The sequence below is a fragment of the Annulohypoxylon truncatum genome (assembly GCF_022578515.1).
Source record: "Annulohypoxylon truncatum strain CBS 140777 unplaced genomic scaffold F4807scaffold_10, whole genome shotgun sequence".
NCBI classification, from domain to species: Eukaryota; Fungi; Ascomycota; class Sordariomycetes; order Xylariales; family Hypoxylaceae; genus Annulohypoxylon; species Annulohypoxylon truncatum.
In genome coordinates, this window is record NW_025953796.1 from 963,636 (window position 1) to 983,771 (window position 20,136).

At 47.6% G+C, this 20,136-nt stretch overlaps 8 protein-coding genes across 8 annotated transcripts; 6 read left to right on the plus strand and 2 right to left on the minus strand.

Moving 5' to 3' along the window:
• The first annotated feature begins 1,940 nt into the window (after positions 1-1,940).
• On the plus strand, positions 1,941-3,258 carry F4807DRAFT_37354 (uncharacterized protein). The gene is made up of 3 exons (XM_047995701.1): positions 1,941-2,322; positions 2,375-2,611; positions 2,666-3,258. The coding sequence occupies exons 1-3, from the start codon at positions 2,154-2,156 to the stop codon at positions 2,821-2,823; spliced, it is 564 nt and encodes a 187-aa protein (XP_047855918.1). The 5' UTR covers positions 1,941-2,153; the 3' UTR covers positions 2,824-3,258.
• On the plus strand, positions 3,232-4,478 carry F4807DRAFT_36827 (uncharacterized protein). The gene has a single exon (XM_047995658.1). It carries the CDS (start codon positions 3,694-3,696, stop codon positions 4,333-4,335), a length of 642 nt encoding a protein of 213 aa, XP_047855919.1. The 5' UTR covers positions 3,232-3,693; the 3' UTR covers positions 4,336-4,478.
• F4807DRAFT_37414 (ABC1 family protein) lies at positions 4,425-6,932 on the minus strand. The gene is made up of 3 exons (XM_047995716.1): positions 6,199-6,932; positions 4,645-6,123; positions 4,425-4,593 (listed from the first exon to the last, which is right to left on the minus strand). The coding sequence occupies exons 1-3, from the start codon at positions 6,748-6,750 to the stop codon at positions 4,549-4,551; spliced, it is 2,076 nt and encodes a 691-aa protein (XP_047855920.1). The 5' UTR covers positions 6,751-6,932; the 3' UTR covers positions 4,425-4,548.
• A 187-nt stretch (positions 6,933-7,119) lies between these two features.
• Positions 7,120-8,801, plus strand: F4807DRAFT_37493 (cytochrome c/c1 heme-lyase). Its single transcript, XM_047995721.1, has 3 exons — positions 7,120-7,399; positions 7,467-8,197; positions 8,255-8,801. Exons 1-3 carry the CDS (start codon positions 7,328-7,330, stop codon positions 8,511-8,513), a joined length of 1,062 nt encoding a protein of 353 aa, XP_047855921.1. The 5' UTR covers positions 7,120-7,327; the 3' UTR covers positions 8,514-8,801.
• A 992-nt stretch (positions 8,802-9,793) lies between these two features.
• F4807DRAFT_420288 (uncharacterized protein) lies at positions 9,794-12,211 on the plus strand. The gene is made up of 2 exons (XM_047997478.1): positions 9,794-11,901; positions 11,974-12,211. The coding sequence occupies exon 1, from the start codon at positions 10,336-10,338 to the stop codon at positions 11,656-11,658; it is 1,323 nt and encodes a 440-aa protein (XP_047855922.1). The 5' UTR covers positions 9,794-10,335; the 3' UTR covers positions 11,659-11,901; positions 11,974-12,211.
• On the minus strand, positions 12,172-13,219 carry F4807DRAFT_458977 (uncharacterized protein; the record flags this gene model as incomplete). Its single annotated transcript, XM_048001291.1, has 4 exons — positions 12,172-12,642; positions 12,704-12,799; positions 12,954-13,122; positions 13,182-13,219. 4 exons carry the CDS (start codon positions 13,217-13,219, stop codon positions 12,172-12,174), a joined length of 774 nt encoding a protein of 257 aa, XP_047855923.1.
• Positions 13,220-14,055: 836 nt separating this feature from the next.
• Positions 14,056-16,282, plus strand: F4807DRAFT_420291 (amidohydrolase family protein). The gene is made up of 3 exons (XM_047997479.1): positions 14,056-15,260; positions 15,314-15,366; positions 15,443-16,282. Exons 1-3 carry the CDS (start codon positions 14,608-14,610, stop codon positions 16,201-16,203), a joined length of 1,467 nt encoding a protein of 488 aa, XP_047855924.1. The 5' UTR covers positions 14,056-14,607; the 3' UTR covers positions 16,204-16,282.
• A 2,224-nt stretch (positions 16,283-18,506) lies between these two features.
• On the plus strand, positions 18,507-19,773 carry F4807DRAFT_458979 (uncharacterized protein; the record flags this gene model as incomplete). Its single annotated transcript, XM_048001292.1, has 3 exons — positions 18,507-18,582; positions 18,641-19,303; positions 19,370-19,773. 3 exons carry the CDS (start codon positions 18,507-18,509, stop codon positions 19,771-19,773), a joined length of 1,143 nt encoding a protein of 380 aa, XP_047855925.1.
• Between the last annotated feature and the right edge of the window lie 363 nt (positions 19,774-20,136).

Genomic DNA, 20,136 nt, shown 5'->3' on the forward strand with positions numbered 1-20,136 from the left:
CTAGGTGACCACGAGCCCGAAGTAGATCCTCAATGGCAAGATCTTGATGCTATTTCTGGTGCCTGCCGGATAAAACTGAATATGGAAGCTTTGTCTACTTTTCCCAGTGTAACTTTTGGAGGACCAGTTGATGGTTATGGGAATCTGAGTCCGCCAAGTTCTGAGATCGTTCATTGTCGTGGTCGATGATGGAACGCTGCTTTATTATGCCTGGATGTCGAGTGGGCTGAGTTAATAGGCAGACTATACGCTCCACGCTGGCTGAATTCGTTATACCAGGAACATCGACCAGTCCAATTGATTGTAAACTATGAGAAGGCTATATTGGCAATCCCTGTGAGCGTAATATAATCGGCATGATTGTCAGATTGAACCTCATCGATTGATCGAATGGTTGTGAGACCTACCGAGTGGGTTACCCTCTCAGTCGGTTATTAGCCGTGTCTTGCCGTATTTACCGTGAGCCGCCGTACCTTACTGAGAGGCAATGAGCAATACTCATATATCTGTGAACAAGGACTCCGACCAACTCGCCCAGAACTAGATGGCGCGCATAAAAACAGCCATGACTTGATGCATATCATCTTTGGCTTGAGTGTCGTGTTTGTAGAACGCGCAATGCCCCTCTAAGCTCTCTCGGCTGACGTTCGCCGTAACGCCTGAGCCAATGGAATTGGTATAATGATGTGGCGGCAAGGCGTGCTCAGAACCAACAATCGACGTATAACGGTACGGCAAAGTACTGACTGAACCCGGTCTGCAGCTTCAACTTGGTGTAACTTGTTTTGACGTTGCTTTTACCTTCAGGTCTGACGCACCCCGCATGTTTCTAGGTCGTAGGGGGGCTGGATAAATTGTACAAATTGCAGACAGCTAATATGCGGCTCCCGGGAGTCGTATATCCCTTGAATCTGTTACGTATTGGACTCCTCATTTCGATGCAAATATGATACGAATCTGACCCATAGTAGCTAGGGGCGCGCGAGTATCAGATTCGCGCCGTTGATTTATTAAGCGCAGCAAGAAGCTACATTTCGAGAGTGGTCTTCAGTGGCGGCCCGGAGATGGCCACTATAAGTGGCGAAACTAAGAAATCGCGATATTGAGGTGCTGCTGTAGTAGCACGAACAATATGGATGAAAGACAATCCTTCTTGAGAGTGTTGTGAATATGATGATCGGTCCGCCTCGTCAGCTTGCGGTGTTGAATCTGAATAAAATAATCTCTAGCCGACACGAGTCTACTAGCAAATTGATCTACCGGTATCGAGGAGATCGTCGGTGGGGAGGAAAGAAGCTTAAAAGTGACAGCGCTGATCGTCAGGTCCAAATCATGGCCAAAGTCGCCTAAGAATTGAAGAAATCCTCCTCTCAAGAGTGCTGACATCATTTAGCATTTAATAAATGCAATGAATGCCACGTCAATACTATAATACCAAGAACCCAGGGCTATTGCTAGATTATTAACTAGTATTGTCGATTCTCAGCACATATGTTGAGCATTGCTAAAATTGCGCAGCAGCACGCAATGTCAGGGGCAGGAAAACGATGACCAATCAGGAGGCAGGTCGCCCCCCTTTCGTCGCAATAGGCCTTCCTTTTCCTCTACCACGTTGTTGTCGATTCACCGCAAAAGAGATTGCCGATACTCGAGTTCCTCTCTGGCTTCCGGATATGATATCCGTCAAGAAGCAACAGAGCCTGACTTAGTCATCCAATGAGAAATTCACCTACGTGCCTGTCAGCAAGGGGGCTGTATTCCGGCGGATAGATGTCATTGACCTATATTAGATTGCTTCATTAAAGATGCATATGGAAGATAGTCGATGGACTGAGTTTGGTCGGCGACTTCGACGTCATCTTGCAGGTTGTTAGCCTAAGGTCCGTATGACAGCCGATAGGAGGCTGCAGGAGGATGAGAGTGAAAAAGATTATTGAAGTTAATACCTTGGAGCCAAGCACGCAATATGGAACCAGAATTATCTCGAAGAACGGGATGAGTGTGCCGTGAGAAGGTATAAATAGAAGCTTCGATTCCTTGTAGGATGCTATTTGTTTGCTCTTCATTAGCGACAGCAACAGACTCGGCCTTTTCCATCATTCCCTCTTTACTTCAAGCCCTAGATAAACCATTAGCCTCGAAATATCTTCAACATGAAGACCACATTATTCGGTGTTCTTGCCCTTGGCGGCTTCATCGTCACTAGCATTGCTAGCCCCGTCGTTGTTGACACTAGCGTGAAAAAGCGTCAGGACATTGATGCCATTGAGACTGCCTTAGAAACGCTCTTCACTCAGATTCAGGAGCAGACTACTCAGATCAGTAGGTATATAGAAAATGAAATAGGAGTTATGTTGATCTGACAAGCGACTAGATGCCACTTTAACTCCGGTTCAGGATGCCGCTCCAGAGGCTGAGGCTCAAGCCGCTGCCGACACTATTGCTCCTCAACTAGAAGCCATCTCAGATCTCTTGGATCAGGCTGGTAGCATTGCTAAGCGCGCCATTCTCGAGGGTCGATTCGTCAAAGAGGACATCTTCAAGACCGTTAGCCTCATCTTGTATGAGCTGCTCGGTACTGTGAAGTTCATCCTCATCAAGCTTGGTCTTGGTAAGCCGAACCTACCGTGACAGAGCTTTGGATGCGAAACTGACATATCAATAGGCCCTGTGCTAATCCACTTGGTTCCCTTGATTCTTGCTCTTACCCAGACTCTCAAGGCCCTTGATAAGGTTGTCGATGGCCTGCTCATTGCCGTCAAGTTCATCGCCGATGACCTTCTCAAGGCCGTTGGTCTCGGCCTTGTCGGCCTCCTCCCCTAAACAACCAACGGGTACCTAGGTGGCCATTCCGTTAGAAGGGTCGGCTATTTGCTTAAACGACCGTTGCTGGCGTCGAGATACACGTTTGGCGTCTTAGATAGTCTGGATAGTGGTGGTCTTCGTTTCATCGCCTTTTTCTCATGATGCCCTAGGCAAATGAGTGATGAATATACATATTCCCATGATCTATTGTGTCTGAGATTCATAAGAGTAATTGAAACTGTTGTCCTTTTTTGACAGTGAAGTTGAGACTGGAAAGATAGAGTAAAAGATAGAAGGGTCAAGATAGAAGGGTCAAGATAGTGGGGTTGATATGTGACAAGGATCCCGCAGATCACACAAGATAAATTTCTCTGATTGGTCAATGGTTATAGTGAAACCCGGTTCCCCCTGATAAGGAGATCGCCATTGAGGCTCTTCGCCCTACCCGCTGTCGACACTCTCTGGTTGACCAATGATCGACCAATGGAACAAATGGAACAAGATGGATATCGTGCCGAAAGAGGATGTTCTGGGGAACGTGGAACTGCTTGGCCGGGTCTCAGACTAAAACCCATCAGACATGAGACGAAAGACCACATCTTGGCATTCGTGAACGCCTGATCGTTCGCTTCTCCGGATCGTCTCTCGTATTAGTCGTTGATAAAAGCATGAAAGATCCTCAGCAAGCATGATCGATATTCTCCCGCCCATCTCTCATTTCTCACATTTTTTAGATCTTGAATCTTGTCGTCCTTCTGGGAAAGGATTTTCGTTTCTTCACTTATCCATTCGTTCTCGTTCCTGTTCCTGGCTGGCACTCGACTTTCGTTCTCTGTACATACCATTGACATCCAACCCACCAATAATACCCACCATCCTAAAAACAAGATGCGCGCCTCCTTCCCCCTCGCTCTAGCCCTCACCGGCACCGCCGCCGCCGCAGCTCTGCCCAAGATCCCGTTCGTCGCATCCTCGGACGTGATCACGTTGAGCAACACCAATACCGCTGTCGTCGTCGCCCGTCAAAGCGCCGCCAAGGCCTGCTTCGTGATCGGCTCCACCACGCTCCCAGCAGAAGTGGCCGACGTGGCCGCGAGCCTCGCCTCGAACGTAACATGCTCCTCATCCAAGACTACGATCTCGGGGGTGCCTGACGTGACCTCCGGGTCGACGACGTTCTCCTCGGTCGACTTCAGCCAGTCGAGCCAGACGCCGCTCCAATTCGCACTCTCCAAGTTCGCGACCGCGAGCCCGCTCGCCAGCACCGATCTGCAAACCTTCCAGGACCAGTTAAATGTGTACGAAGCGACTGAGGCCGGCATCCGCAGCGTCGGCGGCTCGCTCGCCATCAAGGTGCCCAAGTTCTTTCTCGAGATGCAGGTTAGCCGCATCCAGACGGCCCAGGGAAACCCGCCAACCGCCGCTGGTCTCCAGGTCGACCATCTCCGAGACAAGGTTCTGAAGAACGCACCAAAGGAGGCCCAGGACTTGCTTGATCAGGTCACGCAACTCGCGACGCAGCTTAGTTAGAGAGATAACGAGATTGCCTAAGAGTCCGTTTTCATGGAAGCTGGGAGACGGGTTTCAGATCATCTGCTAAAAACGACCCTAGCTAGTACGAGTTGACGTTCATCTATAATTAAAACGTTATCCTGAAGAGTGGTATTACTCCTGAGTTCATTCCCATCTATCAATGTTTGCATATGCAATTCTTCTATGTCTATCCGTGACCGTATCTCTGAATTAAATGTTCGGTGATAACAAATCGTATTTTACACACCTCTCCACCTATACTAGTTGTTAGCGTTGGGTGCGTCACAATAGAGGAATTAAACTCACGTCTTCGATGCTAGCTTGCATGAACCGTCTCGCCTCTAATCCAGCCCAAACGAACAACATGGAGAAATCGCCTCCCTTCATCATCTGAGCACCGCCTTGAGCACCTAGTTGTCTAAGGATTGGCAGCGAACTACTTAGAAGGTCCACATTAGGATCGAGGCTACGGCCAATACCCTCTAAAAGCAATATGCTGATCACAACGTTGACAAAATCGCCTTCCAACCTCACGTGATGTTGTCGGACCATATCAAGAACTTGTTGTAGAATGTCGCCGATCTTGACATTACCTAGAGCGAGAGTGGAACTTTTCACATTCAAGACGAGGTGTTGCATTTTCAATGCAAAAACTTCCTCGTCAATGACGGCGTCGGGCTGTCGGCAACGTTCGCACATGAGATGGCCGGCTTTATATCCGTCGAATTCGGCAATGGCGCGGAAGAGGTCTAAGAAGTTGCGGCGATTTACTGCATTCAATTCTGTCACGAGACCAGTGTCGATGAATATTAGTTGCGGTCTAAAGCCTTCTTGGTCGATCTTTTTCAATTCTGCCTCCCAAGCGGCAAAATCTTTTCTCTTGCGGAATGGACGTAGTCGTGCAAGCACTTGTTCAGTAACATCGGATTGATCTTCGGGATGCGGTTTGTGGCCATTAGACGTGTTGCGTAGACTTAAGTCTGGTTGGTATGCTTCGTAAAAGCGAACCATAATATTTCCCGGATGTAAATCAGCATGAACAAAGTTGTCAATTAATAACATGCGTAAGAAAGCATCGAGTCCTTCTTGGGCGATGTCCCTTTGGAAGACACCACCTCCGTTTTCTAAGAAGTCAGCTAGGGGTATGCCTTGCGCAAACTCCTCGATAAGTACTTCTCGAGTTGTAAACTCGAGGTATGGGAACGGAAACCACGCTGTAGTGCGATCCTTGAAGTTTCTTCGAAACTTGGCTAGATTAGCAGCTTCAATACGAAGATCAAGCTGTAGCCTCATCATCTCTCCAAACTGAGCGACTTCGTCAGGTAGAGATAACCATTCGATAGTGGGTATTAGGTTTAGAGCCGAGGCGAAGAAATGCATGATGCGTAGATCACGCCGAACCGTTCGTTCAACTTTTGGATGTAGAACTTTGACGGCAACGTAAGAAGATGGAACCCGCTTTGGCACACTCTTCAGAACCGTATCTACTTTTCGACGAACATTCCGTCGGAGGTTGCTGCGCGTGTCTAGGACATCGACATCGCCCGGTGCTGCGAGATCTGGCTTCAATTTGGCTTTATACACCTGCGCAATAGCACCCACACCCAAAGGAGTTTCATGAAATTCTTCGAAAATATCTTCAAATCTTCTACCGTCAAAAGCCTTTCCGACAATTCGCATCGTCGCCTCCAAGGAATGAGCAGGAGCATTGGAATGAAGCTTCGACATTATATCGCACATTTCGGTAGGGAAAATATCAGTCCTCGAAGCGGCCCATTGACCAAGCTGTCCGCGCATACGAATGTTAGTGTCCTAGTAGTTATCATATTATTGTTATGCGTCATGTCAGCATTGACACACCTTGATAAATGCCGGGCCGGCCGCCTCCATAGACTTTACCAGGAAATAATACCACCACAATGTGCCCGTTCTCTCATTGTTGCGACCAGGCTGGCGGGACCCAAGCCATATGGATGGGACAGCCAATATGACTGGTATGAATATGAAGACTAATTCGACAAATCTCACTCCAGTGCAAAGGGGCTCCCAAAAGTAGAGGTCCAGGAAGATGATTATTTTATGACCGAAACGGTTGAGAAATCCTGCATCGCTATCGACGATCTTCTTCAGTTCCTCTCGCGATACCTTTAGCATGCGATCTTCGGCCGTGTGTTCCGTATCCTTGTCATCCTTTTCGGATAGCTTGACAAACGCGGCGGTCCCGAGAGCTGCGTGAGCTGTAGCACTCAATACCCTCCCCCTACCCCTGTTTTGGGAGCTGCGCCATGGTGAAGGACCGAGAAGCCGGGATCGAAAAGTCGTGTGCAATTGCCTAAGATTCGTAGCAGTCTTGGGAGCATGAAAGAAATATCGGCGAACGCAGAACCGGCCGAGTAAGATGGCTGGTCGCATCTCTGTTCACACCTATAAGTAGAAGGGAGAGCAACAATTGATTGACATGGTGGTCGGAATCTTTCTATATTAGCGTTAATCAATTTCACAACTGTGTGCAAGCAAACGTTTATGCTATTGGTGTGCGTAGCATTAGCATAGTAGTGTATGGTGTTTGATGGTTGATGGTGTATGGTGAATCTCTAAGAATTGAGATCGCGTGTCAATGATGTGACGTAGTTGATTCGGCTTAAACCGAGGACGGTAAAATCCCGGTAGCTGCACTATCGATATGACATGCGGTTACCTGCATGTACCTAAGTACCGAGGAAGTCATCACGTAATAGATTCTAATAGCCCACTCTGAGTTTCGCCTTACACTTTCCATCCATTTACTCCACTGACTCAGCCTTAAAGAACTGACCGCGGCAAATAAAAAAAATGTTAACAAGTTAAAGACAAGAAAATCTACGATAACCCCTCTCCAGGAAACAAAACTCCGTACACTTTCTCGATCTCAATATATCGTCCCCAAAATACCTATTAGACTTAAGTCCATCTTTCTCATTCAACCACCGTACACAAGTAGATCAAAGTCATGGGCTGGTTTTGGGCAGACACTCCGCAGACCTTACGGCATCCTAACAAGAATGCATCGCGATCGCCCCCGGTAAGTTTGTCTCGGAACCTAATCGACCTACATGCTCTTAAAGTACTAATTATTGTTCTCTTACCAGGCTGGATGTCCGATGCATAAACATCAAAAGTCTGCCGACGCGATAAACTCTTCAAGCTCATGCCCTGTGAAACATTCCCGGGCCGACCATGAACCTCCTGCTTTTGAATCTCCTTTCGAATCTCGCGAATCTCGCTCCTATGTGAAGGGACATAAGGAACATAAGGAGTTTGTAGAACCTGGGAAAGAAGCCAAGAAGTGCGACAAGAAAGGAGGAAACAAGAAAGGAGAAAGCGACTCGCAATCTGCTTTTTCGAAACTAAATCCTCTGAACTACATGTTCCGCGAATTGTCACAAGAGCCTGCTCCTAACCAGACCTACTCTCTTCCTACTTCGCGAGAACCATCATCCATTCCCAGAGGTGATGGTGACGGCAATTGGGAATATCCCTCCCCGCAACAAATGTACAACGCTCTCCTGCGCAAGGGCTACACAGACACAGACGTCACCGCAGTCGACAGCATGGTGAGCGTTCACAACTTCTTGAATGAAGGTGCTTGGTCCGAGATTATGGACTGGGAGAAGCGATTTTCCGGTGGCCTCTACAAAGGCTGGCGCATGTGTAGTCGCGGTGAGCAGAACTTTGAAAAGATGGCGAAGAAATATGGTTATGACAAGGAGGTAAAAGAGCTGAGCCCAAGTTTGGTCCGATTCCAAGGTCGGCCGCAGGACATGACACCCAAAGCAGCTATGTTCCAAGTTATGGGCTGGCTGTATCCCGGGGCCTTCGCGTAAGTCAATGTGCCTATATTCTTGGTTGGAGAAGATGACACTAATACTTGTTATAGTACCGAGCCACCTTTTGATCGACACGACTGGTATGTATCCCGGGATGTTAATGGTCAACGAAAGGAAATCCGATACGTTATCGATTACTATTCCGGACCACCCGAACCCACTGGAGAGCCAGTATTCTTCCTCGACGTTCGACCGGCCTTCACGCCAACCGGCGCTGCTGAGAGGGCGCTGCGATGGGGATGCGACGTATGGTGGAGAGCGATAGGCGGCGACGTGCGCGAGCGCGAGAAACATAACAGGCCCAAGTGATGCGACAAATATACCGACAACCACAGCTACAAATAAAACACATCAATTGAAACCGGAGTTTGGATTTGCATTGCAGGGTGCATTGTAAAGGGGGTTGGGCATGCTGCGACATCTTGCGATGCATCACGATCCCTCGGATTCACGAAGTACCTTTGCTTTTCTGTACCATACTAGTCTACAGACTCTATCATCTCCTCTTCGCAGGAAAGAGTGCCATGAACCATGTGTCTAGACCACACTATGAGTCTCCAGCAAAAGATCCGCCGGTCCATCGATCGGTACATAGACCAAGCTGGTAAGCCGAGGGATACACAATTGATCCCTATTATTCCATAAGCACAATAATCTCGACCTCTCACAGAGTGCCGTAAGTATAAATATTAGTAAGCCGGATAAGTCCTTAGCACTCTGCTACTAACCTGACACTTCTCGTTGTCTCGTTCCAGTCGCATATAACTGGCTTTAGAGTAAATGATCACATATATATTAATACATTCTTATCATAGATGGATGTCGTCCTCGATATATTGAGGTTCCTCATTCCCCCGCAGATGCTGTACGTATTTTGAGATTCGCATGACGTGGTCAGATCTCATCACGATGGTCCTCCGCATGACAGAACCTCCAACGTGTCCACTACGAAATGAGGAAGTAAGGTGCAGCAACCCTCACATATTTAAACCCTCATGTCGAATTCCAAGATATTACTACGATTTCTTGATAGCTCACCAATCTCCCCACGCATATCAAAGAACTCAGAGCGAATTGCTTGACCTTATGAGACTTCGCATACTTATCTCCGCAATTGCCGTCTAAATACCTATAGATAAGACAGCTTTTACCATACCTGCTCCTCAACATGGTAAAGGCATGTTAATTATACGGTCCAGTTGGATTTGAGAATGTGAGTACGTACCACAGATCATCCAATCAGACTCAATCGTAGATATAATATTGACCAACCAGATTGATTTGGCCTTATACTTCCAACAGTTCGAAACACATTCTCGCATCTTAATGCTACAGTTAAAACTCCACAATTTGCTAAAAGAAAATCTCGAGAGCTTGTGGGGAAATTATGAAGTGACAACTCTGGATGAGTTGTGGATCGGACTACTGGCGCTCGAAGCTATCTTGATCGCGAGCGTACTCGGTCTTCGGACCCTGGAAGCGATAGGCCGTGAAGTGCAGAAGTTAAAGTGGAACAGATCCTATGGTGTAGTCATATAGATTCTAAGACACAAAACATTCAAATGGAAACTAGCCTACCTATCTAAGACTCAGAGTGCAGTATATAATTTATGATAATATCTACCTAGTCTTCCCACTTGATTGAATAATTTATGTAGTGAAGATTATTTTATCGCCGACGCCTCCCTTTTTCATCCTCTCCTCTCATTCGTTCACACTTGAACCAAACCTCTAAAGAATACCGTCGCAGATTCGAGATATTGAAGCGTACATATTCTTTACTGTGTACTTATATGCATATATGCAATACAGGAATATGTATGCCCGAATGGCGTTTTTTATTTGGCGGGATTTGGCGGTTTGTATGACTTACAAGGCTTGGGCGCTGTAACTGCAACTTCCCTTCTGCATCTTTATTCCAATCCAACTGTTATATCCTAATTTCTCATCTGACAGCTCAATAATCAGGCTACCTGCTCTAGATTACCTCCAGTACCGATATTCACTATCGTGATATAGACAGCTAGCCGGCCTACACGCACAGGGATGCCCATCTTAGACACTTGCATAGCATCTCACCAATATCCATTACATTTACTTAAGAATATTCTCTAAGAACTCACATCACAATATGAAATCCTCCTTGGAAGCTCTCCCGATTGAGTTAGTTGAGCGCATCGTGACGCTCTTGGACCTCCGGGACATCGCGTCTCTCCGATTAACAAACCGCAATATTGAGAGCAAGGCTTCCCAAGGCTACTTCACCACATTCTTTTACCATAAGAATATCATGCTATGTACGAACACATTAGAAAACATGGTACGCGTTACAAGTCGAGGTCGTCTAGGCTGTCAACTGCGATATTGTACCATCACTGGCATCTCAGGATTGTACGTGGCTACGACATTGGATCTTCATGATTACGCACGTCTTTTAACTGAAGCATTCCTCAACCTAAAGAAATTTTCTCCGAGGGGCAGGCTTGCTTCGCTATGTCTTCGTGTTATTGCGCGTGCCCAAGATTCCGATGGCGGCCTCCGCGAGCCAGAGACCTTCCACGCATGGAGAGATATCTGGACTACAGCTTTACATATTTTCGATGTCACAATGCTAGCGCTAAATGAGTCCCATACATCTGTGGACGAGTACCTGGATGTATTTGGCGGTACTATAGGCTGCAGCCTGGCGTATGGTGCATTTCTGTCTCTCACAGAGAAATTTCCTTCAATGGACAGTCTCAGATCATTGAAGAAACTAATGCTGAGCTTGTCGTCATCCCACACGTATCCGACGGAGCAATTAACCAACACAGCGACCACCGCGCCGGAAGGTCTATGCCAGAGCATCTTGCAGATGTCAGGCATCATGCCAGAATTGGAAAGTCTCGATTTACATTGGTACGATGTCGGAAGCAACATGCCCCCAACCCTAGTACAATCCACGACTTCCCTGAAGAATAATAGCCACTCAAAGTTCGCACGTCTCAAAGAATGTAGTTTGCGCGGCGTGTATGTTTCTGAAAACGAACTTCTCGAATTTGTCAAGGCCGTCCATCCTGCAGCATTGACAATGGCAGATGTTCACCTCATTTCAGGGACATACACTTCCATTTTCGAATATTTGACACTCTCAGAAACTCCCGTCACATATTATCATCTCGACGACATTCGTGAGGGTATTGATCTCGTACACTTCGATGTGCCTGGCGGCCCTAAATTCCGATATCAAGACATCAACATGGGACCGAGTACACTTATACGGCAGATGGATCACGTAAAGGAGCCGATTCAATATCGCATCACTCGAAGAAGACCGCTTGGATCTGGGGAGAGGAGGCGTTGGTGTGAAAGCAAGTATCGGGAGTATGGACCACTTCGACAGGCGGTTTATGATTTTGTTGAGCTGAACTCGCCGGTGGATTTCCCTGCATCTGACAATTCGGAGGATGGTTGATCATGCATGTATGTACGTGCTCGCGACCGAGATACCCGCATAATGAGAGTAATCTAGGGATGTTTATGGATCTTCCGTTTTCGGCAAGAAGTTGATGTAAGAATACATACCAATACGCCCGATCAGATCGAAATGAAGATATTTTTTGAAATCTGGCCCCTTGGACGATTTGGGGGACTGTGGAACCCCTGAAAATCCAACACGGAATTGGTCGTGTAACACTCCCTCGGCGCAGTATTCAAGGTTAGTAAGTGTTAAAAAAAATAAATTAATATCTTTCAGCTTCTGTCCTTTTAGACTAACCAACTTCGCTAGCGTATACATGTGTTATTATCCCAAAATATACATGATAATATCCCTTTAACTGACGGTAGCCCTGAGGTAAAATACAACTTCACATAACTTGGTGGGCTAGGCCTAGAATTAATAGCATGGACGATACATGGTTTTACTACTCCTTTTCCTCGCACCATTTGTACCGGCAGTTCCCTGAACCGCTTAAACATTTGATCATCACAGAAGCCCTAGATTAATCCCGGTTTCAAAAGTCTGCTCATACCAGAGCCTGAAGTTAGGGTTACCTGCTCCATCCGCGTTCGAATCATATCCAAACAGCGCTTTGCCCTGGTAGGCTTGTTGATACTCCTCGATGTTGATTGCGATATAGTTGTAGTAGACTATTGTGATCCCTGGAATCAAATTCGTGAGAGTCTGGGAAAGGGTCCTCATCCTGTCTCCATAGAGCTGCGTGTCGGCACCCGGTACAGGCGGATTTGGATTCTGCTCCGTAGGATCGTCCTGATCCTGGCGAGGAGTCATGATAAAGGCGACGGCAGGGCCACTGAATAGACTTGGATCCAAGCTGTCTCCTCTTGTCCTCCAAGTCTGGCCTTGGCCTGTGATGAAATTGATGCAATTCTGCTGGAAGGCGGTGTCTGGGGCTTTGCCCTCTGGAGCGAACGCTAGGCTCTCAAAAAAGTGACCCTTGTGCTCTATGAGTCAGAAACCCATTGTCAAGGCGATTGTGGTCAGAATGGCCACTTACCATATAAACTGCACTCCGAGAAACGACGGTGACGACTGTACAGCCTTCAAGGCTTTGGATACCGATATTCAGGACATTGTTGCCGAAATGGTCGAACTTTTTCAGTGTGGCGAATGTATAAGAAATCTACAACATCGCCTACTGGGCCACGGACGGCGGCCGAAAACTCCACAGTGAAGAGGATGGATGCGGTGCTATAACTGGTTGGGACTGGCATTCCGCAACCCCCTCAAGCTACCCACTAGTCTACTTTAACATAGACTTTTTCTTCAAAGCCGGGTGCATCGAGCGCGCAATTGCGTCGGCCGGCGGGCCCCAGCTCTCCTGTGTCGGCCATGGCCTTGACGTCAAGAAGCGGGAACTTGGGGATGTTGTAGAAACCAGAGAGTATGGTTCTCATGCCGAAAGAGGCAAGAGAGCTGCGGTCACGGTAGCGGCTAGTTACGAGCCACCGTCTTCGACACCAAGCTATACGTACCCCGCGTCGTTCACGTCGAGGCCGGTATATGTTCCCATGGCGTGGCCTGATGGCGATCGAGACCCCGTGGTGGTGACCTCAACCCTCACGTCAGAAATAGTTACGTTGGTTACAAATGCCGCCCCGTCGATCTCGACTATAAGGAGTACGCAGTCGATATCTCTGAGTAGTTGGCTTTAGAACTTGCGAGGAAAGAGAAATTTCTGAGTTAAGGAATATTTGTCAAGCCTTGGAATAATAGTTGGCTTCTGAAGTAACCTCCCTGAGCTAGTTGTAGAAATATTTCTAAAACCAAGTATCCTCATATCGCACTACCTACCTAGGTAGGTAAGATGACTAAATCAGAACTTGGTATTATGAGACTCTAGTTGATTGTGGTGTTGGCCTCTTTTCAAGAATTCCTCTGCCATATGTCTCCAGTAAGCAGGCTCATCATTATCAGGAACTTGTGGTAATACTTGGACGCCCACGTACCACACTGAAATTACCTAACTTACCTACACATTTTCCCACAAATTTTTCTATAAAAAAAGCTTCCGTATTTCCTTAGTTGGCATAAGACTACAACTCCACCACGATTAGCAGCTATACATACTGCCAGCAGCCCCTGGGCTCCACTGGCACCCACAAAAGTATCCACTTCTAGTTGGTTAAACTCCTCTGAAGATCACTGTAAGAGCCTCAATACCTACAGGTTTGACGAGCTGCGCTATCATCAATGTACAGTTACCGGTTTTGTGGAAATCGTAGTCCTAGCCCAACCAAAGGGATAAGACTAGGTAGTAGGTAAGTGTAGGAGTGAACAGCTATTTTCGACTTCATGCTCCTAAACTACAACATATCATGAAAATACACATCCACAAATTGAAGCATAACCTCATGTAAGTTGCACAGCGTTCCAACGGCCTCGGCCTCGGCCGTCGCGTTGCTCTAGCGGCAAGGGCCCCGGGTCGGAAATGTGGGTACGGAGGCCCACATTCGCTTTTCGGTCGCGGCTTCTTGGCGCGGGGAGTGATCGATTGGTTGGGTAAAGCACTACTCGGGCAGGCTCGGGGTAATAGCGTCCAACTAATTATGTGCCTTCCATTCACCCACGGTCTTTAAAGGAGATAATCAAATTTTCCGGGTGGAAGACGGCGGTGCAAATGCGGAGATAGTCTTAAATACGACTGGATTTACGAGTTGCGTCACTTACGAACAGTACATTATCGCGAAAGGGCGAGGTAACCAGATGGTTGCAGATGGTTGATGGAACCCCTCCTTTACGCTAAGCTGAAAATAGGATGACTAACATATGACATCGACGATGGGCAATCTTCTTAATAGCTTATGAACTCCGGCGATGCACTCAAGTTGAAAGTTCGATCGTGAAAAGACTAAGAAGATTATTAGTAGATATTCACTTGTCAACACCACTATCAGCAATATGTCTACAACTCCAAGCTCGATTCTTCTCTCTGGAGGAACCATCATAGCCTTCAACGAGAAGACTGAATCTCTCGAAGTGATTCGAGATGGCGCGCTCTTAGTTACCGGCAATCAGATCGCAGGGATCTATGACACCGCACATCCTAGCAACTTACCGGCGGGCACTGAGGTCGTTGACTGCAACCACAAGATTATCTCCCCTGGTTTTGTCGATACCCATCGACATGGCTGGCAGACGGCTATAAAGACCCTAACCGCTAACACAACGATGCCTGACTACATGTCCCGATATGCAGGGGGCAATGCTGCAAGCTATTATACTGCCGAAGATGTGTATATCGGGCAACTTGCAGGTCTTCTAGAGGCTCTCAATGCCGGCGTCACGACTTCGCTTGACCATGCTCACCACATCTGGTCTAAGGAAACATCAGAGGCTGGCCTCAAGGCGTCTCATGAAAGCGGCGCGAGAGTTTACTGGAACTGTGCCTTTGGTGGCACACCCACATATTCGTGCTCGGACCAGATTGCCGACTTCAAAGAATTCGCGAAGTCGATATCCACATCAAACAGTCTAACAACCCTTGGTGTCGCCTATGATGGATGGTCCGTTTTCCCGCCCGAAGATACTAAGGCGGTGATTGCTTTGACTAAGTAGGAAATGACCCCGTTAGTTAAGGTTTGGCATGATAACTAATAAGGAAAAGGGAGTTGAATATTCCGGTTCTGACCACGCATTACTTGGGCGGTGCATTCATGGGTATGTCCTTCCATAAGAAGCACGCCTCCCATTTGAAAATTTGCGGGAAGTGCTGACACGCTTGGGCTTGCTCCAGCCAACAACTCGCCCGAACTTCTTCAAACGTACGGGCTCCTTGATACGGATATGGCCGTAGTCTTTTCGCACGCCTCGAACGTAACACCGATGGGATCAATCTTACTTCGCTCAAGCAACCAGTTTATATCGGTCACGCCCGAGTCAGAGATGCACTACGGGCTCTCGCATCCGAACGGGCACCAGATCCAGGACCAGGCCTCTCTCGGCGTCGACACCTTCCACACCTTCTCGACGGATCTGCTAACGCAGGCGCGCATCTGGCTCCAGCGCACGCGAAGCAGGCTCTACGACCAGGTCCTCGAGCGGTGGGAGGTGCCCAAGAACAACCCCATGTCCGTCAACCAGGTCTTCCTGATGGCGACCCGCCAGGGCGGGCTGGCCCTCAGGCGGCCGGACCTCGGCGTGATCCGTGTTGGCGCGAAGGCGGACCTGGTCGTGTTCGACGGCCGGAGTCCGGGGATGCTGGGGTGGCGCGACCCGGTCGCCGCGGTCATCCTGCACGCGAACGTCGGGGATATCGAGCACGTGCTCGTGGACGGCAAGTTCAGGAAGCGGGACGGGAAGCTGACTTTCGAGAATTACGGCGCGGTGGTGGACCGCTTCTTGGCGAGCGTCGAGAGGGTCCAGAAGGCCGATATCGAACGCCCGCCCCCTGTGATAGAGGGGAGGTTCTGGGGTGGTTGCCCGTACGGCCATGCTCTGGAGGTTAACGCGTGCCGAGGACTTGGTACTGGTTATGGCACGCAGTTTCTGCACTAGAACTAGGTTAGGTAAGTAGTATGTATCATGGCTACTCGGATGCGTTCTGGCCAAAATTCAAATATATGAAGTTATCTAATTCTTATGTTAGCCTGCACTGCTTCGTGTTATGAAAGTCAATTATCTTCATACGGCTATGTACATCTACCTCGTGTTGTTTCCGGATCGCCGTGATTACCCCATAATCCCATGAGAAAATCATCGGGATCCTTCCGATATCACACACGCGATCTGCATCTCATTGGAGCACTTCTTTTCGATGTGGTAAACGTACGCGAAGATAGGTTTTTCGAAACACAGAACTTCTGGGCGGCGATGAAGAATTTAAAGCTATATTGGATGAGATATAAGTTACCGTGAGTCGCCTTGACGGTCATTTCGTTGAGATTACAATGTTCTCGTTACTTTCGAAATCCTCTCTTACGGTCTGTTTCATGCCCTAGAAGTTTGACCCAGATATCTTGTTTTCTTTCTCGAAGACTAGGAATGGGTGGGCTGAGTGGGAACTAAACCGCATGTCTCCCCGTCCGAGCGTAGGATTCAGTCAGGGGACGATCTTTGGTTTGGAATTTTCGATGCGTTCTTCGATTGGTCAACTCAATTTTCTACGCCCTAAGTGAACCACTTTCGTTTCTAGTGTCGTACGAACCACTCTGATATTCGGGAGGTGATCGACAGGAACTAGGGAATTTGGGACGAGTTAAGGTGAAGAATAAAATGTCCAATTGGCCTAACGGGTGCCTTATACTCTAAAGGAAGTGATTTTCGTCGAATGTCAACGTAGTAGTCCCAGCAGCGATCCGACGATCAGAAGTCCCGTATGTCAAAGAGTTGAAACTGCGTATATTCCGTATAGAAGTTCACCATTGAATTCCAAACTTCAAAAAAGAGTCCAATCTAGAATATTCACTTCTATATGTTAGTCATTCTAGAAATCACACCAATCATGTCTCGGCTCCCAAAGATAAGACATACATACCAAGCACACCAGGTGCGTAGTGGTAATCTTTATCAATTGACTAATCGGTATCAAGAGTGCATTGCAACCTTGTGATATTTGTTTTACTAGAACCAAGTCCACGGCTATCGGTACCTGGTTCTTAGCGCACGCGCTAACACTTTGGGAACGGGAACCCCTGAGCTCTCACTTTACGTAAATCCGTTTAGTTCTATTGGAGGGTGAAGCTCACAAGCAGATGTCGAGAATGTTATTGCCGGGTTTCCTATAGATCCGCCCACCATAAACCGACAAAGGTGCCGCGCCATGTGCCTCCTACCAAAGAGTCGGACCTCATAAGATATTACAATGACGTGCGGGTTCATGCAAGGGCGTCCGTGGTAAACGCTCCAGAATTTGCGTGACAAGAGGCCTGCGCTGTTTCTCGTTATCAATCCAGCATGTTGACATATGAAGGTATCTATCTGCTCATGACACTACATCGTACACCGTCCGTAGACTAAGGTGCACTATTGATTACCTGTCAAAACATCTAGTCTACCTTAATCTATGAGATGTCTTTCACAGGCAACACTTTGCGTGGTAACAAGGAGTTTTATCCATTTACGAAATAATCTGATTCTAGACAGACTTCTAGGTCACATTTGGATGGATAACCTGGTCTACTTAGTGTGTATGAATGGTAAATGCCGCTCAGACCTAATCGGGAGGATCCCCATCTGGTTTTAGTCGGTCGGGTTGCCGGAGTCTAAAGTCGTGCCATCCGCCCGTTCTATCCTCGATGCGGTCTAAAGCATACCGGGTGCTTTGATTGCTACCTAATATGTGACTGGCGGACATTAATATGTATTGGGACTGACCATCAGTCAAATACTTTAACATCGACGCCAGACTACCTAACTGCACTATTTTAAACCTGAATTCTAGTTCGAAGGGAGATTCAGCCTTAGATCGGAATTCTATCACGAAATAGGCAGGAGAGCGAGGGTCGAATTCCAGGCTTGATTATAGGAAAGGGGCTTACGGCTTCAAACTAGTCGGCTGACATTTATTCTATTTATTCAAAATTACACGATGCTGTCAGAAGTGGATTCTGTGGGCCGGTAAACTATAGATATCATCGTAAGTCGTCCTCCTTACGTATCCTCCTGCGTTTACTTATCAGTAAGTAAAGTTACCTTTAAATATCTCGCCTGGGACAGCGGCGCGCTGCAGGCAACTGAGAGTTTTTCCGTCTAGCGATGCTCTATTATACCACGATAAGGGCCAGCTCTAAGAAAGAAGCCATCGTCGAGAAACCCGCGCGGTGCGGTCAGCTCACAAGAGCACCTATCTACGTCCCAACATGATCGAGCTCGGCCGGAATGACTACGCCGTCTTCGCCAACCGAATACTATGGTCTCTCTTCGCAATCACAACTAGTATGCTTGATATTCCTTCGTCCACAGAGCTCAATTCTCACCATAGCCCCTTCTACAGTTATAGTTGTGCTTAGGGTCATTTGCCGCTTACGCTACGCTCGACTCCAGCGGACAGGGCTAGGATTGGATGACTACATCACCATCTTCTGTCTCATTCTCAGCTTAGTCGTGACCGTTCTCATAACGATAGCAACTGGGTATGGCCTTGGAAGGCATTCATACGAATTAGAAGATGGCCAAAGGAGGATCGCGCTGGAATATAACGTGATCATAAACGCCATATTGATATGGCAGTTCTCGCTACCGAAATTTGCGATCATCGCTATCCTAAAGCGCATTCTCAACTACGGAACGAGAACAGCAGTTTTATTCTGGACACTCGGCATCACTTCGCAGGCCTGCATCTTTGCCGTCTCAGTTTGGTGGTTTAAACAATGCGATCCCATCGAGTTTGGGTGGGACAAGAGTATCAAAGGGGGAACTTGTGCGGACGTCCGCATCATGATCAACCTTGCTTACTTCACATCGGCTTACTCGGCGTTCCTCGATATCTTCTTCGCCTTCTACCCGATACCTTTTATTATGCGCTTGAATATGCCGCTCCGGAGTCGCATCGGCGTCGCCTCAGCCTTGAGTCTGAGTTCACTTGCATTCGTTGCGTCAGTCATCAAGCTGTCAGCACTCGGGGAAGCCTTCGCCATATCGGCAGAAGATCCAACACGTGAGTTCCTACCTACTCTAAATATAGTATATTGATGATCATCTAATACTTACGAACCCTGCGCAGTTCCCGTTCCACACCTCGACATCTTAGGAATGTCGGAAGGATATATTTTGATGATCTGCTCTTCGCTTCCTACTCTAGGACCTCTCCTCCGAGCAGCAAAAATTAAGTTGACAAGTCAAGACCTCGCCACTAACAAGTCCGGCGTACACATTGAATCCAGCCTTCATAGCCTACAGCAGAGCTTTCCGCATCCCAAGGGGCAACGGCATACAAATGATATCGAACGCTCGATTAGCGGAGGGGAGTCTAGCATCGATGCTATTCCGCTAGTTTCATCACCCATGCCAGCAGCAGCCTGTAGCATCAAGGATTTTGGTATTCAAAAGACGGTGGAGGTTCACATGACTTCAGAGCGGATAGACCCTGGGTCCAAACCCCGGCAACATAGCGCTCGAATATTCTGAAATTCTATACGAGAAATCGCGCCATTCATTTACGTTTACGGACATGATAAAACGCTGAAAAGAGTTATACGGGGACTGATGTACATAGGTAGTAATTGCAAAATTTCCCTGCCACCCCAACTACTACGCCGTCCACTTCGATTTTCATCTGAACAATTTTCTATGTCTTAGACTACTGCCTATACCGAGGAAGTGCTTTGAAGACTACACGTGCTGAAAATCGCCGAATAGTCCCCCACACATGCGATCCACATCATTGGACAGTTATCAATCGTACCTTTTTTTTAATATTAATTTCCGTTCGAAATCAAGGAGTTTTTGCAGCACTTATCATCTCCATTTCTCTTGGCTTACTAACCCCTG